The sequence below is a fragment of the Scyliorhinus canicula genome, chromosome 16 (assembly GCF_902713615.1).
Source record: "Scyliorhinus canicula chromosome 16, sScyCan1.1, whole genome shotgun sequence".
NCBI lineage: Eukaryota > Metazoa > Chordata > Chondrichthyes > Carcharhiniformes > Scyliorhinidae > Scyliorhinus > Scyliorhinus canicula.
The window spans coordinates 121636755-121654429 of record NC_052161.1 but is presented as its reverse complement, the minus strand read 5'-3'; the positions used below and the strand labels follow the sequence as shown (position 1 = coordinate 121654429).

General features: G+C 47.2%; 1 protein-coding gene across 2 annotated transcripts in view; it reads left to right on the top strand.

The window, feature by feature from the left end:
* The first annotated feature begins 2881 nt into the window (after positions 1 to 2881).
* Positions 2882 to 17675, top strand: part of LOC119979371 (pleckstrin homology domain-containing family G member 5-like) — a 146360-nt gene continuing 131566 nt past the window's right edge. Inside the window, exon 1 of one of the 2 annotated variants that reach the window (XM_038821501.1) lies at positions 2882 to 2900. Coding sequence is in view for 1 of the 2 variants with exons in the window: in XM_038821498.1 (XP_038677426.1) it covers positions 3211 to 3238 (28 nt within the window). In the remaining variant the exon portion in view is untranslated. Of the gene's footprint in view, positions 2901 to 2928; positions 3239 to 17675 lie in introns of those variants that run through there. The other variant, XM_038821498.1, reaches the window with a different exon arrangement.

Sequence of the window (17675 nt, the reverse complement as noted above, 5' to 3'; positions counted from 1 at the left end):
CAGGTTATAACGAGAGCAATTTGTTAGATGTGTCCAGGAGGGCTTTTTGATACAGTCTGTTGACAATCCAACCAGGGAGGGGGCCATACTGGACTTGAGTCAGTCCAGGTGATTGATGTTTCAGTGGGGGAGCATTTTGGGCTCAGCAAACATAATTCCAAAAGATTTTGGGTAGTCACGGATAAGGACAAGAGTGGCTCGCGGGTGAGGGTGCTTAATTGGGCGAGGGCCAATTACATCCAAATTAGAAGGGAACTGGGGAATGTGGATTGGGTGTGACTATTTGAGGGCAAATCCACGTCTGACATGTGGGAGGCTTTTAAAGGCCAGTTGATTGAATTGCAAGACAGGCATGTTCCTCAAAAATGAAGGATAGAAATGGCAGGATTCGGGAACCACGAACGACAAGGGAAATCATAAGTTTAGTCAAAAGGAAAAAGGAAACATATGATAGGTCTAGGCATCTAAAAACTGACGAAGCCGTTGAGGAGAACAGTGAAAGTAGGAAGGAACTTAAACGTGGAATTAGGAGGGCTAAAAGGAGCCATGAGATTTCTTTAGCAAATATCGGCAAGGAGAATCCCAAGGCTTTTTATGCATCTATTAGGAGCAAGAGAGTAGCAAGAGAAAGAGTAGGCCCACTCAAGGACAATGGAGGGAAGTTATGCGTGGAATCACAGGAAGCACTTAATGAGTACTTTGCGTCGGTATTCACCAGGGAGAAGGACATGACCGATGTTGAGGTCAGGGATAGGTGTGTGAATACTCTTGTGAATATCAAAGGAGGAAGTGTTAAGTATCCTAAATTGCATTAAGGTGGACAAGTCCCCGGAGCCGGATGGGATCTATCCCAGGTTACTGCGGGAGGCAAGGGGAGAAATAGCTGAGACCGTAACAGATATCTTCACATCCTCTTTGACCACAAGTGAGGTTCTAGAGGACTGGAGAATAGCCTTGTTTAAGAACAGAAGCAGGGGTAATCCAGCAAATTATAGGCCGGTGAGCCTGACACCAGTGGGAGGGAAGCTTTTAGAAAAGATACTGTGAGACAGGATATATGCACATTTGGAGAAAAATGGACTAGTTAGTGATGGGCAGCATGGTTTTGTACAGAGAAGGTCATGTCTCACCAACTTGATTGAGTTTTTTGAAGAGGTGACAAAGAACATTGATGAGGGAAGGGCTGTGGATGTAGTTTATATGGATTTCAGTAAGGCATTTGACAAGGTCCCACATGGCAGACTGGTACAAAAACTAAAATCACATGGGATTCAGTGTGGGCTGGCTAGATGTATACAAAGTTGGTTTGGTAATAGAAGACAGAGAGTAACAGTGGAAGGGTGTTTTTCAGAATGGAGATCTGTCACTAATGGTGATCCGCAGGGATCAGTGCTGGGACCTTTGTTGTTTGTAGTATGCATAAATGATCTGGAGGAAAATGTGGGTAGTCTGATTGGTAAATTTGCGGATGACACAAAAATTAGTGGTTGCTGATAGTGCCGAGGATTGTCAGAGGAATCAACAGGATATAGATAGATTGGAGACTTGGGCACAGACATGGCAGATGAAGTTTAATACGGACAAATGCGAGATGATGCATTTTGGAGGATCAAATCTAGGTATGAATTATACTGCAAATGGCCCTTAGGAACATTAACATACAGAGGGATCTGGGTGTACAGGTCCACAGTTCCCTAAAAGTGGCAACACAGGTGATTAAGAAAGCATATGCCATTCTTGCCTACATCAGCCGGGGCATTGAGTACAAGAGTTTGGAAATCATGTTACAGCTATATAAAACCTTGTTTGGGCCGCATTTGGAGTATTGTGTGCAGTTCTGGTCACCACATTATCAGATGGGCGTGGAGGTTTTGGAGAGAGTGCAAAGAAGGTTCACCAGGATGTTGCCTGGTCTCGAGGGTGTTGGCTATGAGGAGAGGTTGAATAAAGAAGAATTGTTTTCACTGGAAAGATGGAGGCTGAGGGGATACCTGCTAGAGGTCTACAAAATTCTGAGAACCATAGACAGAGTGAATAATCAGAGGCTTTTTCCAAGGGTGGAAGTGTCATTTACAAGAAGGCACAGGTTCAAGATGAGAGGGGTAAAGTTTAGGGGAGATGTGTAGGGTAAGTTTGGAGATGTGCGGGGTATGTTTTTCACGCAATCGTGGGTGCCTGGAATGCGCTGCCAGAGGATGTGGTGGAAGCAGGCACATTAGCAACATTTAAGAGGCATCTGGATGGTACATGAATAGGGAGGAAATAGAGGGGTACGCACCGAGTAAGGGCAGAAGGTTTTTTAAAATTACAGTATCCTGATCGGCACAGGCTTGGAGGGCCGAAGGTCCTGATCCTGTTCTGTACTTTTCTTTGTTCTTTGTAGATCCTGGCTGCACCTGTTGCTAAACAACAACTGCATTTATCCAGTGCCTCTAGCATAGTAAACTGTCCCAAGGATCTTCACATCAGCATTATCAAACAAACTCTGGCACTAAAGCACATGAAGAGATATTAGGACAGGTGACCACACACTTGATCAAAGGAGTAAGTTTTCAGATTCATCTTTAAAGAGGACAGAGAACTGGAGCGGTTCTGGGACATCATTCCAGAGCCTTCAGGTCAAGGCAGCTAAAGGCTGGTTGCCAGTGGTCCAACCAGTCACTCGGAGTTCAAATAAACAGGATTGTTTTGCTGTGTGATGGTTTCCATTCAGGGTTGTTTCTATTTCTGTCAACAGTGAGGCTGATGATGTTAATCTGAAGCAGAGTGGGAGGAGTTATTGAGTCTGTGTGTGATTGGCCTTGGTTCTCATCTGCTCCACCTGTTCTGGGAGCCCTATTCAGCTCCTGTGCAGATTACAGTGGACATTTGCTGCTGTTGTGCCTCCTCCCCTAGCCTGCGTAAGACTGACTAATACTGTTTGCTAACCTCTACGTTATCTGTTACTGGGTGTGCTGATGCATTCACTGAGCTGATTGGGTTTCACGGCTGGTATACAGTTGCTGGGCCTGGAGACTGCAGGCAGCAGACACTCTCACTGTCCTGCAGTTAATCAGCTCTTCGAAGCTTGGCAGGATCATCGGGAGGCTGATCTTCAGGCCTTGGAAGAAGTTGTGTTTTGTCTGCAATTCCCTAACAGTGCGTTGTCCCTGCTGGAGATTGACAGGGAATTGCCGAATCATCCTGTGCTCCATGTTTTGAGGTTTATGAATGACAAGCTTTCCAAGAATGATTGCAGGTGAGAGAAGGTGTGATTAATGGGAGTTGGCGTGTCGAAGATTGTTGGAGGAACCAGACCAAATCTCTGGCTGACCTTGATCTTGATTGCAGGCCTGTCGCAGAGGATCTGTCTTGTAAACTTTGTTTGGGCTGGTTTGTCACTTGCTGCAATACGATGGTGCAATTTGTGATGAAACGCATTGGCTCATTACAATAAACCCTTGTTTCTTGTGATTGGCTCATTACATGGTGAAGGAGCTGCTGTTGTTGCCTGGACACATGCCATGCTAACAGTCTAGGTCTGGGGAGGGGCTGAGAACCAGATGAGGGGGCAGAAAGAATGTTCCAGATATTGAAAAACATGCAAGTGTCTTTGCATATATTTGTGAAATGCTTCTGATGTTATCAGCCCCACTTTCCTGCCATCTTTGCAAATCAGACACTGGGATGTATTAAAGGGTCGATCTTGACCAACACGGGGCAGCACGGTGGCGCAGTGGGTTAGCACTGCGGCCTCACAGTGCCGAGGTCCCAGGTTCGATCCCGGCTCTGGGTCACTGTCTGTGTGGAGTTTGCACATTCTCCCCGTGTCTCCGTGGGTTTCGCCCCCACAACCCAAAGATGTGCAAGGTAGGTGGATTGAACATGCTAAATTGCCCCTTAAATGGAAAAAATGAATTCAAGGGGTTTCCTATGTAAACAAATGTTTTTTATCCAGTTACACAGTACTCTAAATTTAGAAGAAAAAAAAATTGACCAAAACATAGAAAATAGGTGTACGAGTAGGCCATTCAGCCCTTCAAAAATAGTGAAGTAATCCTGCCACTTTATCTGTCTTTTGTGTGGCTGCACTTGGAGTACTGTATGTAGTGTGGAAAAGATGTTGCAGCTGTTGAAAAGATACGGCAAGGAGCAATCAGATGATTGAGGACATGGTGGATTGGGTTATGTATGAGGAATGATTATGTCATTTGAGCACGTTCCTTTGGAAAAGAGAATGTTGAGAGATGATTATGATTACTGTATTTAAAGGACTGGATAATGCTGGTCATGACATGGAAATTCGCCTTCTCTAGAGCAGTAAGACTGGAAGATGGTCTGTGCTTAAAGGAAGGTTAATGTAAAACTAATTTGCAGAAATAAATGGGCCAGATTTTCTGATGCGGGCTTCAGGACGCCGATGTCAGGACAGAATTGGGATCGTGAGCCCACACGTGCCAGCAGCAGAACCTTCAGGCTCATGTCGAATTAAGAACATTGGGCAGATACCCAATGCTTCTGGCAGCAATCAGAGGGCTGGCAGCTCTGAAGCCTTGGCAGCCCCATTTGGAGGGGTGGATACTGCTGAGGCAGTTTGGGAATCGAGTGGGTACCTCAAAACGGAAAAGCCCTCAGAGAGGTATACAAAAATTGACAATATAAGAGGCCAAATAGGTGGACCTGTCACGGGTGCAGTGTTCCCTGTCCGCAGCAGTCTCTTTGAACTCCCAGCTCCAATGACCTCTCAGTTGGCTATAGGGAGGCTGACGAAGCTGGTGGCCTCCCCACATGGCGGGGTCTGCACCCCCACCATGCCAGTGGCCCAGGAACCCCCCCCCCCCCCTTAATTAGGTCTTTAATTATTTAAATTGGTTACCCAACGCTTTTTGCAGTGGGCAAGTCAATCTACATTTGGCCCCACTATTGGGAAAACCTGCCTGCCAGAAAGATCCTGCCCCATATTTCAGTGAATGAGCGATCAATCTGTGGAACAGGCTTCCCATAGGGGAATGGTGGCAACAACAAGTGTAGATTCGCTCAGTTACAAAAGCGATCAATTTCTTTCAGCAAATATCTTTTTGTGTTCCAGCGTATGAGTAATTTGAGAGATGACATGGTAACACATGAACTGTTGCACAAGATAAGGGTCATTGGGCTGGAGGTAATATATGAAAGAGGATTCATTAAAGGACAGAAAACAAGGACTGAACAGGACATTTTTAGGTTAGCAAGCTGTTACTAGTGCAGTGCCATAAGGATCAGTGCTGGGCCTCAGTTATTTACAATTAATATTAATAACTTGGTTGAACATTTGTAAGTTTTCTTACAATACAAAGTTAGGTGAGAAAGTAAGCTGCAAAGGGGACAGAAAGACTCTGCAAAGCGATTTAGACAGGTTAAATAAAGGGGCACGGAGGTGGCAGATGGAATATAAAGTGGGCAAGTGTGACATTATTCTCTTTGATAGGAAGAATACCAAGAATTAATACCCCACAGACACAGGGAGAATGTGCAAACTCCACACGGACAGTGACCGGAGGCCAGGATCGATCCCGGGTCCTCGGTGCCATGAGGCAGCAGTGCTAACCATTGTGCCACTGTACCGCCTGAGGAACACAGAAAGTTAACATGTTGGTACAGCAAGCAATTAGGAAAGCAAATGTATGTTGACCTCTATTGCAAAGGGGTTTACGTACAAGAGTAAGGAAGCCTTATTGCAACTGTGCAGGCTTTGGTGAGACCATACCTGGAATAATGTGTACAGTTTTGGTCTCCATACCAAAGGGAAGATATATTTGCTTTTGAGGCGATGGAGCACAGGTTCAATTAATCGATTCCTGGGATGAGCGGGTTTTCCAGTGAGGAGAATCGAGTAGAATGGTCTGATATGAGTTTAGAAAAATGTGGTGATCTTATTGAATCATGTAACATTCTGGGAGGATTTGACAGGATAGATGCTGAAAGACTGTCTTCCTTGACAGGAGAGTCAAGGGGTCATTGTCTCATAATAAATGGATGGCCATTTTTGACTGAAATGAGGAAACCTCTTCACTCTGTGGTTTCAGGAATTCACCACTGCAGACGTTTGTGGATGTCCAGTTACTGACTATATTTAAAGATGAGATTGATGGATTTATGGACTGTTTAGAGAATGGAGGGATATGGAGACCAGGCAGGAAAGTGTTGAGGTTAAGGATCGACCATGATGTTAAATAGCCAAACAGGTTTGAGGGGCCATGTGACCTACTCCTGCTCCTATATATATGTTCTTAAATGTAGCACGTTTGGAGGATCAGATGACTTTGGAGCTTTGGCGCCCAAAGCTGTCCACTACTGGGGGATTTTCCTTGCCTCTTGCATAAGAACATAAGAACTAGGAGCAGGAGTAGGCCATCTGGCCCCTCGAGCCTGCTCCGCCATTCAATGAGATCATGGCTGATCTTTTGTGGACTCAGCTCCACTTTCCGGCAAGAACACCATAACCCTTAATCCCTTTATTCTTCAAAAAACTATCTATCTTTACCTTAAAAACATGTAATGAAGGTATACTGTATACTGTAGACTCATTCATGGAGATTGACTCTATGATTTGTCAACAATTCCATTATTATTATTGTATCACGGAACTATCAGGAGGATAGAAGACAAACTAGATGGACTTTGTTATTTTGCCATCTACATTTCCTCATTCCCATATCATTGTAATTGCGCCCTTAATGTCCTCCTGTTGTATTTTATATTTTCCCCGCGTCTTGACTGTGATAGAGACATTCAAACAGCATTCATTAGGTAAGCAAAACTGAACTTTATTTCCGAATTAGAACTCACTGCTAGCAGTAAATGGCTGATACTTGGAGTCGGAAGGCAGTCAATTACAAACTGCGGAGTCCGTCCCAAGTCTGCGATATTACAGGAAAAGAAGGCGATTCTTATACATTATAGGATCAAGATAACATGAATACAGCTTGGTCAGGAATTTGATTGAAAGTAAAACATAAGTAATAATCGTTACAATGGCGTCACCTTGCTGACCTCCAGGGGACTTGAGTTTCATATCATTATCTTGTCTTTGTTTTAAGAAAGGGAAGAAGTTGTTTAGGAACAGGAAGAGACAGTTGTTCAGCTTGTTATGTATTAAGACTACTTCTAGTTCCAAGCCTTATCTAGACTCTCAGGACATGCTGTCTATGTGTATTCTGAATCTGTGTCTTAGGTTAAATTCAATTGTACCAAGAAGACTTGACTAGTTTTCCCATCATGCCATTATTTGCTTCACACAATACCACACTCCCCCCTTTTGTCATATCATGACAACTAGCTAAATAGGTATATCCATGATTCGTTTGAAAATGCATTTACACAAGCAGACAAGCAATCCTATCCCTAATAGCATTAGTAGAAGTAGAATAAAGGCCTTCAAGATCGAATAAAATAATCCATGACCCAACCACCCTAGCCAGTGAAATAGTCGTGAAATTCACTGCCAATTTCTTGAATTTGAGCAGCCTGTTTCTTAATATGGTCGGCCAGGTTAGTGATATTTTCAGAGCCATCTGGAATGTAAGTACAGCACTCTTGGCCTATGATAGCGCACGTTCCTCCCTGCGAGGCTAACAGATAATCCAAAGCCAGTCGATTTTGTAATGCCACGGTCCAGACAGCCACTAGCTCAGCTGAGACCTCGGCCAGTGCCTGTCCAGTGTCCCTGGCTTCTGTTGCCATTACGTTTGCCAGATGTTCCAATGCTGAGGCCATGTAGATCAGTTCGTTCATGCCTTGCCCGTTCCGTTTTAGAAATTGTTCTTTTTGCTCGCGAAGGGGAGTGCTTAAGGATGGGTCGGTGATGCATTTGGGGTATGACATATCCCAAAAAGCAGGACCCTGTCCAATTAATGGGGAGCCACGGATATGCTTTAGTGCCGCATATGAAATAGGTTCCATTGTAGGCTGTAAAATCATCAGCTGATGTCATCCAGGGGATTGTATTGGTAGGTTGCACCTACTTTGCCCCATTAACTTTCCTTTCCCTGATTTATTAAAACATACGGAAACTTGAACATTATACGAGTGGACAGTGAGGGAGGGTGGAGTCAAGGCATGATTATAGGTAGGTTGATACGAAGCTGAAAATTTAGTCATGTCATAGCCAACAGATTTCCATATTTTCATATTCCCCCTATCTCCCCTGATCCTTGTTTGATTTTGTCATAAAATCCATTCAACTGTTTGCGGTATGAAAGGGGAGAGATTGGAGAGGTATTCCTTCCCTTGAATGGACAGGGATGTGGGTACAAACCCAACACTTGCTAATATTCAATTTTTCGGTGTAAAGATATGACATATGTAAATAGGTATTGGAAGGCAGGTCTCGTTTAGTTCGTTTTTTTTACTACCGAGTGGCCATCAAGGCTAAGTAGTCCAGAAAGTCCAAAAATTATACTGAAGATCTTCATCCTGTGTTCTCGTCTGGGTTGGAGACTATCTTCTTGCAATCGGATAGATGTATCTAACTTGAACGTCCTTCAAGTTTGACCGAAGTTGGCGTCGTCAGTAATACGAGGAATGGTCCGCTCCAGCGTTGTCCTAGTTTCTTTCTGTCCCAGTTTTTCTACCAACACGAGGTCTCCGGGTTTGACCACTGGACATCGAGGGACGGCTGTCCCTGTCATTACTGGTAGATGTACCTGTTTTACCTGTGAGTGAAGAAACTTCAAAGAAAGTGTTAATTGATTCAAATAGTTCTGCATTTGTTCCCCCATCACATGGAGGTCTACTCCCTCTAGGGGCTTTGCATGGGCATCCCAGGGAGTCCTCATTAGCCGACCATAGACTATCTCTGCAGCTGACAGTCCGGTCCGCGAATGGGGAGTCACTTGCATGTGAAACAGTGACAAGGGTAATACTTTTAGCCAATTTAACCCAGTTTCTTCAGTTAATTTAGATAATTTTTCTTTTAAAGTCCCGTTGGCTCTTTCCAGAATTCCTGCTACCTGCAGGTGATACGCGCAGTGCAGTTGCTGTTTAATTACAAGGGCTTTGCACAATTCAGTATTGATCCGAGCTACAAAATGTGGTCCATTGTCTGAGCTCACCATTTTGGGTACCCCAAAACGAGGAATGACTTCCGTTAACAACAACTTCACTACTGTATGTGCCATACAATTAGTGGTGGGGAATGCTTCAATCCATTTACCAAACACATCGATTATTACTAAACAATATTTATAGCACTGTGCTTTTGGCAATTCGATAAAATCAAGCTGTATACAAGCAAAAGGATCATCTGGCAAGGGGGTGGTTCCCGGAGGACATTTAATCTTATTATGTTTCATGCAAATGACGCATCGATCCAGCCGCGTTTGCGCTGCTGTATTCAAATCTGGGTGCCACCAAGTTTTTAGGAGTAGCTGTACCACTCCCTCCTTGCCAGGATGGGTACAAGAATGCGAATAATCAACAAGTAACGGCAATAAAGAATTCGGAATACAAACTTGACCAACTGGAGTCAGCCAGAGGTCTCGTGTCACGAACACCTCATTGACTTCCATAGTGTTCGCTCAGAATCAGAGGCGTCCCTCTGTAAATTTTGAACTTCAGCTATCTCTGGCATGCCCTTCGTCCGTAATGCAGGTACCTGGTTTAGAGCCTGATTAGCCCACTGGGAACAATTAAAGAGGTTGATGAAGCTGCAGTTTTAGCAGCTGAATCAGCACGGGCATTTCCTAATTGAACAGGAGTTCACCCTTCATGTGCGCAACGCATTTAATAACTGCCAATTGACGGGGTAGCTGAATAGCATCGAGGAGATTTTTAACCCAAAGTGCATTTTGAATGGGAGTTCCCACAGAGGTGAGAAAACCTCGCTGTTGCCAGAGGCGGCCGAAATCATGGGGTCACGCCAAAGGCATACCTAGAATCAGTGTAAACATTAGTACTTTTGTCTGTGGCCAAAATACATGCTTGAGTAAGGGCGAATAGCTCGGCTTTTTGTGCAGAGACAGGGGTCTGGAAGGCTGCTGCTTCCTGCACGTCAGTGTCGGTTACCACAGCATATCCCGACTGTGGGACGCCAAATGGGGAAATGGAAGAACTGCCATCAACATAAAAAATTAGATCTGGATTATCAATAGGCCTGTCTGTTAAATCCGGGCGAGGTGGGAGTGGTACAGCTACTCCTAAAAACTTGGTGGCACCCAGATTTGAATACAGCAGCGCAAACGCGGCTGGATCAATGCGTCATTTGCATGAAACATAATAAGATTAAATGTCCTCCGGGAACCACCCCCTTGCCAGATGATCCTTTTGCTTGTATCACACAATACCACACTCCAGTCATCTCTAGTTCAGATTTTGGGCTGGATTCTCCGGCCCGCCACGCCAGATTTCTGGTTCAGCACATTGGTGGGATGCTCCGTTACGCCGGCCGGTCAATGGGGTTTCCCATTGTGGGGCTACCCCACACCGTCGGGAAACCCCCGGCCTGCCGGCAAAACGGAGCACCCCGACAGCGGAGAATCCAGCCCATTTTTTTTGAAATGCAACAAATCACTGCAGAACATCTCACACAGAAGGTCAATCACAGACAACTACTACACCAATCCCCCCAGCGCACTGACTGAAGTCTGTTTATTTAGACATTAAAGGCACTGGGCGGGTCCACCGGAGCGCAACACAGCCGTGAGATCGCAGGAGAGGCCAAAATTGGGGACTGTGCCGGGCGGCCATCGGTTTACGTTCCCACCGGCCAGCTCCAGTTGGCAAGATGAGGATCCTGCCGCAGTGTGGCAAGAAACTAATAATCACCAATTAAAGCCAATTGCCAAACCATTATTGGGAGAATCTCTTACCTAACGGCTTCCGCAATCCAACAACCTCCCCAGCAAGCGGTCACCAGGGCAATGATTAGTGTACTTTTTTTAAATGTTAAGCCTGCGGAATGGCTGCTGTGGGGACCTGAGTAGCCTGGGGGGCCGGGGGGAGATACCCCAAGGAGGGATGAGACGGGGGCCCTCAAGGGGGATGTGCTCTGTCAGGAGTGGGGAAGTTGCCCATGGACTGGGGGCTGTGGATGCCCCAACGCCCGCAGGTCTGCCATGCCGCACCCTGGATCGTCTGCACCCATAACAGGGGCAATTCTGGCTACTGCGTATCTGCTCCACTGACGACCCATAACCCCCTGACGGTGGCGGCCCCCGAGTGCACAGCTGAAGGCTAATTTTAATAGGGAATTGGTAATACTAGCAATGTGAGCACTTCACAGCTCCTGAATGGATTCCCGCGAGTATTTGTGCCATGTCACAGGTGAGAATTACTGCCTGTCATCCAAACCAGACCATGAGGCCTCGGCACCTTGCCAGAACATCGGAGGCTTCAACACCAACATTCAAACACCTAAGAGCTGGGCCTCTGCACTGGGGACATCCCTGTAACCAGAGGCTGGGTGTGTGCACCGGGGGGGAGGAACCAGGGCAAGTCCAGGAAATATCACCAGTGAATGTCTGGGGTCTGGTGCCTGGGGGTGTGTATGCCGGGCATGTTGGCTGGTACCCTGAGGGATGGCAGGGGAGGTGAGGAGAGAGCCATGGGGGACCGGAGGATACCAGACTGGAAGCCATGGCAGATTGACTGTACCTCACCCTCATCAATTCCATATAAATATTACACGATCTGGAAGATATCTTGGAGCCTGCAGATGCTGCCCTCGAGGTGCTGGTGGCAGGTCAGGCGGCCAGACGGCAGAGAAAGCAGCATTGACAGAGACTCGAGGCAGCGGCCCAAGAGCAGGGCCACGCCTACACCCTGAGGACTTCAGGGAGGGACTCAGAGGGGAAGGTGGGCGATGGCCCAAGGTGTACAGGACTCGCTGGTCGTTCGAACAGATGACGGACAGCATGTGCCACAGGAGGCTCCATCTCAACAAGAGGGTGGTGCGGCACCTGTGCCATGTCCTTGCGGATTTGGCACCATGTGGAGGAGGAGGATAGCCCCCTCTGGTGGCCATCAAGGTCACCGCAGCCCTGAATGTCTATGCCTCAGGATCATTCCAGGGCTCAAGACGTGTGTGGCATATCCCAACCAACAGCCCACAAGCTCATCCGTGAAGTCACGGATGCCCTGTTGCCCGGGCAGCAAATGATATAAACTTTGACCTGGACCAAGACCAACAGGATGCCTGCGCAGTAGGATTCTCTGCCATCACCGAGATGCCCAATTCCAGGAAATAATGGCACACATGTCACCTTGCGTGCACCAGGACATCAGGGAGCGGCCTTCATCAACAGGAAGGGGTTCCACTCCCTGAACGTCCAACTTGTGTGCGACCACTACATGAAGATCATGCATGTGTGTGCATGCTTCCTAGCATGCACGACAGCTACATCCTAGGGCAGCAGGAGGTCACCAATGTCTTTATGGGACACTCCAGGGGTGACCTGTTGGCTCTTGCAGGATAAAGGGCTACCCGTTGAGGACTTGGCTAATGATGGCCAGAGACTGAGGCGGAGACCCGGTATAACGAGGCCATGAGGTCACTCCAGCTGTCATTGAGCAGTGAATCGGACTGCTGAAAAGGCGGTTCTGATGCCTCGACCGTTCTGGTGATGGACCCAGTGCACTCCTAAGAGGGTCGCCCACTTTGTGGTGGTTTGCTGTACCACAACCTGGCACAGCAGCGGGGCAATGTGCTGGAGGTGGAGGAGGAACATGCAGCCACCTCCGAGGAGGAGAACAGGGAGGCGCCAGACCAGAAGGGGCCGGGGAGGACCAGGAAGACCAGCCGGAGGATGGAGGATAGGGACGACTGGGACATGCTCCTCAGTACCTCATCAATGCCCAATTGAGACTGGTACATGTCCCGCAGCATCTGGAACATGCTCTAGAATGCCCCAGCAATGCCCATCTTAGACTGGGGCATGTTCCGCAGCACCCAGGCAAGGTCCACCTGCAACTGGGACATGTCCCGCAGCAACTGGGACATGGTCCACAGTGCCTCAACAATGTCCATCTGAGACTGGGACATGTCCCAAAGCAACTGGGACATGCTCTGCAGTACCTCAGCAATGCCCACCTTAGACTGGGACAGGCTCTGCAGTACCTCAGCAATGCCCACCTTAGACTGGGACATGCTCTGCAGTACCTCAGCAATGCCCACCTTAGACTGGGACATGCTCCTCAGTACCTCAGCAATGTCCACATGAGACTGGGGCATGTTCCGCAGCGCCCAGGCAAGGTCTACCTGCAACTGGGACATGTCCTGCAGCAACTGGGACATGGTCCACAGTGCCTCAACAATACCCATCTGAGACTGGGTCATGCTCCTTAGTACCTCAGCAATGCCCACCTTAGACTAGGACATGTCCTGCAGCAACTGGGACATGCTCTGCAGGGCCTCGGCAGTGCCCACCTGAGATTGGGTCATGTTCCGCAGCGCCTCGGAGTTCTTAGCGACACTTCCCCCAGCGATTCAGACATGCTGCCAAGGAGCTCTGCCATGGCCGTCACTGACTGAGCCTCCTTCACTCATGGTGCTGACATCAGGCTCCAGATTCTCCACTGCGGTCACCACCTTAGCAGTTTTGGCCTTGGTACCACACATGACCTGTGACATCTCCTGTGCCTGCAGCTTTTGAGACTCCTCCAATCGGCTATAGACTTGCTGGAGTGTCACTGACACCCTCTCTGCACCCTATCAACTGCATCAGTTCCGTGTAAACCTGGTCCAGAGGCTCAGCATCTGACTGGGACCCAGCTGGGTCCTGGGATCCAGCAGACCTCCAACAGTTGTCTCGCCTGGGCAGTACTGCCTCGACCTGATGTGCATCTGCAACTGTGTGGTGTTCACCAGAATGTGCCCTAGAAGCCTGTCCACTACTTTCACCCACCAAGGTGTGTGTCTCTATGACAGTCATGACCTGATTATGGTGGTAACCTCGGAGCTCTCCTCTGAGGATTTCTCTTGGGAGGCAGCGGAGGGGGAACCACACTGGATGGGCTAGCACCATCGGATGAAGATCCTGAGGGAGAATGGTCATAATAAATAATAAATAAATAAATATCGCTTATTGTCACGAGTAGGCTTCAATGAAGTTACTGTGAAAAGCCCCTAGTCGCCACATTCCGGCACCTGTCCTGGGAGGCTGGTACGGGAATCGAACCGTGCTGCTGGCCTGCTTGGTCTGCTTTAAAAGCCAGCGATTTAGCCTGGTGAGCTAAACCAGCTAAACCATCATGTGATCAGTGGGAGGGAAGGATCAATATCCTGACATGAACAACATACGCGTTGAAGTAAAAAAACTCACCACTATTCTTAGAATTCCCCCTATACCAGAAAAAGGTCAATAAGACATTTATTCTCGCTCCCTAACTCCTATTCAGACAGGTGGGTGCTATTCGGGTCAAACTATATTTTCAAGTTATCTCCTGGTATAACCCATATCTTCATAGAAGAATTTTAGGGGCTGGTTTAGCTCACCAGGCTAAATCGCTGGCTTTTAAAGCAGGCCAGCAGCACGGTTTGATTCCCGTACCAGCCTCCCAGGACAGGCGCCGGAATGTGGCGACTAGGGGCTTTTCACAGTAACTTCATTGAAGCCTACTCGTGACAATAAGCGATTTTCATTTCATTTCATCACTTAGTAGCATCGATCCTGGGTCCCGCGTTGCTAAGTAAGTAAAGTTGACTTTGTAATAACCACTGTTTCCGGTTAAAACTTTAAGTTATTTTATTATTATATTTTGTCTTTTAAAAGCTGCAATCACTGTCTTTACAGAAAAGTAAAAAGATCTTGCTTGTGGATTCTCCTGGTTGGTTGAAAAGACCTTCAGGTCCACCTTGACAATCTCTCTTCATTCGCTTTTGGTCTTCCTCAGATGGATTCGCTGTTCCGCTCGGTTTCTGTGCTCTATCCTTCCCATGACCGAGCTATGAGAGCTGACACTGCTGGCTGTCCCCGATTTAGTATTTATATTCCCCTTCTAGCAGTTATTAAGTTTATATGACATCATCGTAAAGTAACTTTATTTTACTCTTGATTGTACAAGGTACCTTTAATCTAAATTATTTCGAACATGACTATGTATTCATATTGAGCATGACTTCAGCTTATCGAACTCTGATTACATTGTTTCCCTTGTGATGTTCAAAAGTGCTTTGATCCCAGAGGGGTGTTATATCTGGTTCCTGTTACTTCTAAAGTTGCTTTATTATCAAATAGTGCCCCCAGCTCTGAACTCTGACTCCGATTTGGGTAACGTGTGTTCCCGTGGACACGTTGTCTCCAGCTTCCCATAGCCACCTGGTGTCAGCAGAATTTCACACCTAAACATTTGTCACCCAATTCAACTGAAGATCCTAGCAATTCTTTTTTAGTTACTGACTAAAATAATTAACTTCAAAGAAAGTGCAAAATATTGCCTTTTTCCATATGACTAAAAGTTCAATTATGCTGTGACTTAAAAGACATGCATCAGTTCTATGGCTTGAATAGTCACAAACTGTTTTCTTAATGCCTGTTTGATAAAGGCCACCTGCATTGCAAAACCTTCTTTTGCAGCTGCTGTTCACCCTTCGTGGGATTTTTCCCTACATTCTCTCATGTACTTTATCCAGGTATTGCCAGACTTCCATGTTTCCATATTTTCCCATTTTTACAGGGTGACAGGTCATCTGGGTGGGGGCCGCTGCATACTCACCTCTGCAGTGCAGGCCAAACTCAATGTCGTTAACCGATCTGTCCTCGGCTTGCTCCGTGACCACCAGGGCCCGTTCCTCATAGGGGGAGGGGACTCTGATATCCGGCACCCCGCCACCGGCTGGGCCCTCTCCTGTTTGTTGTGGACCAACTTCTCCTGTGGGAGGTGACAGGGCCCAGTGTTGGGGGCCAGTGTCAACTCACCCGTGAAGCCCGGTGAAGGTTATTGAGGTCCTTACGGCACTGAGTGTCGGTCCTCCTGGCGACACTCCCTACGCTGACGGTCACTTCCACTTCCTCCCAGGTGGCACTGACAGCCCCGTGGCTGACCCTCCGAGCCCCTCGGGGGAACAGGGTACCCCGGCTGGACTCAACCTTGTCTAACAATCTGACCAGGTCGGCATCTCCAAATCTTGGAGCTGGTCCAAGCGGTGGCGTGGCTGCTTGCTGTCTGAACTTTGCTCTGCAGGTTTGGTTAAACTGCTGCTCCCTCTCGTTAGCGGGCAGTTGCTAAGCGTGGTTCTGGCGAATCAGCCGGAGGGACAGTTATTTGTGGCGTGAAGCCCGTAGGCCCTCGTTAAGTGGACCTACAGATACCGGTGACTGCCTTGCCGGGTCAGCTGTCGGGAATCACCCTGCATAAGGCTCTGGTCAGACCCCATTTGAAGTATTGTAAGCTGTTGGGCGCTCCATATCTAAGGAAGGATGTGCTGGCCTTGGAAAGGATCCAGAGGATGTTCACAAGAATGATCCATGGAATTAAGAGCTTGTCATATAAGGAGCAGTTGAGGACTCTGGGTCTGTACTCATTGGAGTTTAGAAGGATGGGGGGGGGGATCTTATTGAAACTTACAGGATACTGAGAGACCGAGATAGAGTGGATGTGGAGAGGATGTTTCCACGAATAAGAAAAACTAGAACCCAAAGGCAGAGCCTCAGGCTGAAGGGACGATCCTTCAAAACTGAGATGAAGAGGAATTTCTTCAGCGAGAGGGTGGTGAATCTGTGGAACTCTTTGCCGCAGAAGGCTGTGGAGGCCAATTCACTGAGTGTCTTTAAGACAGAGATAGATAGGTTCTTGATTAATAAGGGGATCAGGGGTTATGGGGAGAAGGCAGGAGAATGGGGATGGGGATAAGAAACCTATGAGCCATGATTGAATGGCAGAGCAGACTCGATGGGCTGCATGGCCTAATTCTGCTCCTTTGTCTTATATCTTATTTCTTGCCACCACACTTAGAACGAATTTGGTTAGATCGCGCCCACTGTCTGTCACTGTGGTTCAGGTCCTCTGCTGTCCTGAAGGTACTGACTCACCACTGAGTCTCAATATCCATCTGTAATGATAGGGAAAGAGTTCAGCTCTGCTGTGACATGATTTGTTTTTGCATTTTAACCTGTGATTGACGAAGAAATGAGCTCTGATTGGGTATTTATTATGTATTTTTCCAGGAGAAAATAGGCTGATACATCTGGAGATTTTAATGCCTCTGAACACGTACGTGTGTCACATTTTATGTTTCAGTATATCAGAAATTTGAGACCCGACATGGCAGCACATGAAATGTTGTACGAGATAAGGGCTTGTTCGGGAGGGTTGGTTAAAGGACAGAAAACAAGAGGAGTGCACAGGACGTTTTTAGGTTTACAGGTTGTTATCAGTGGAATTCCACATTCAGGATCAGTGCTGGGCCCAAGCTATTTACAATCTATGTTAATAACGGATGAAGGGACCAAGTGTAATGTAAGCAAGTTTTCTAACGATACAAAGTTAGTGAGAAAAAATGAGAAAGACAAAATGCCTGGGTCTCTGTATGCTCGGTGTTTTTGTCTGTCGGTGCCATTCTCCTGCCTTTCTGATTGACTGTCTTTGGAAATGGAAAATGGAAATCGCTTATTGTCACGAGTAGGCTTCAATGAAGTTACTGTGAAAAGCCCCTAGTCGCCACATTCCGGCGCCTGTCCGGGGAGGCTGGTACGGGAATCGAACCGTGCTGCTGGCCTGCT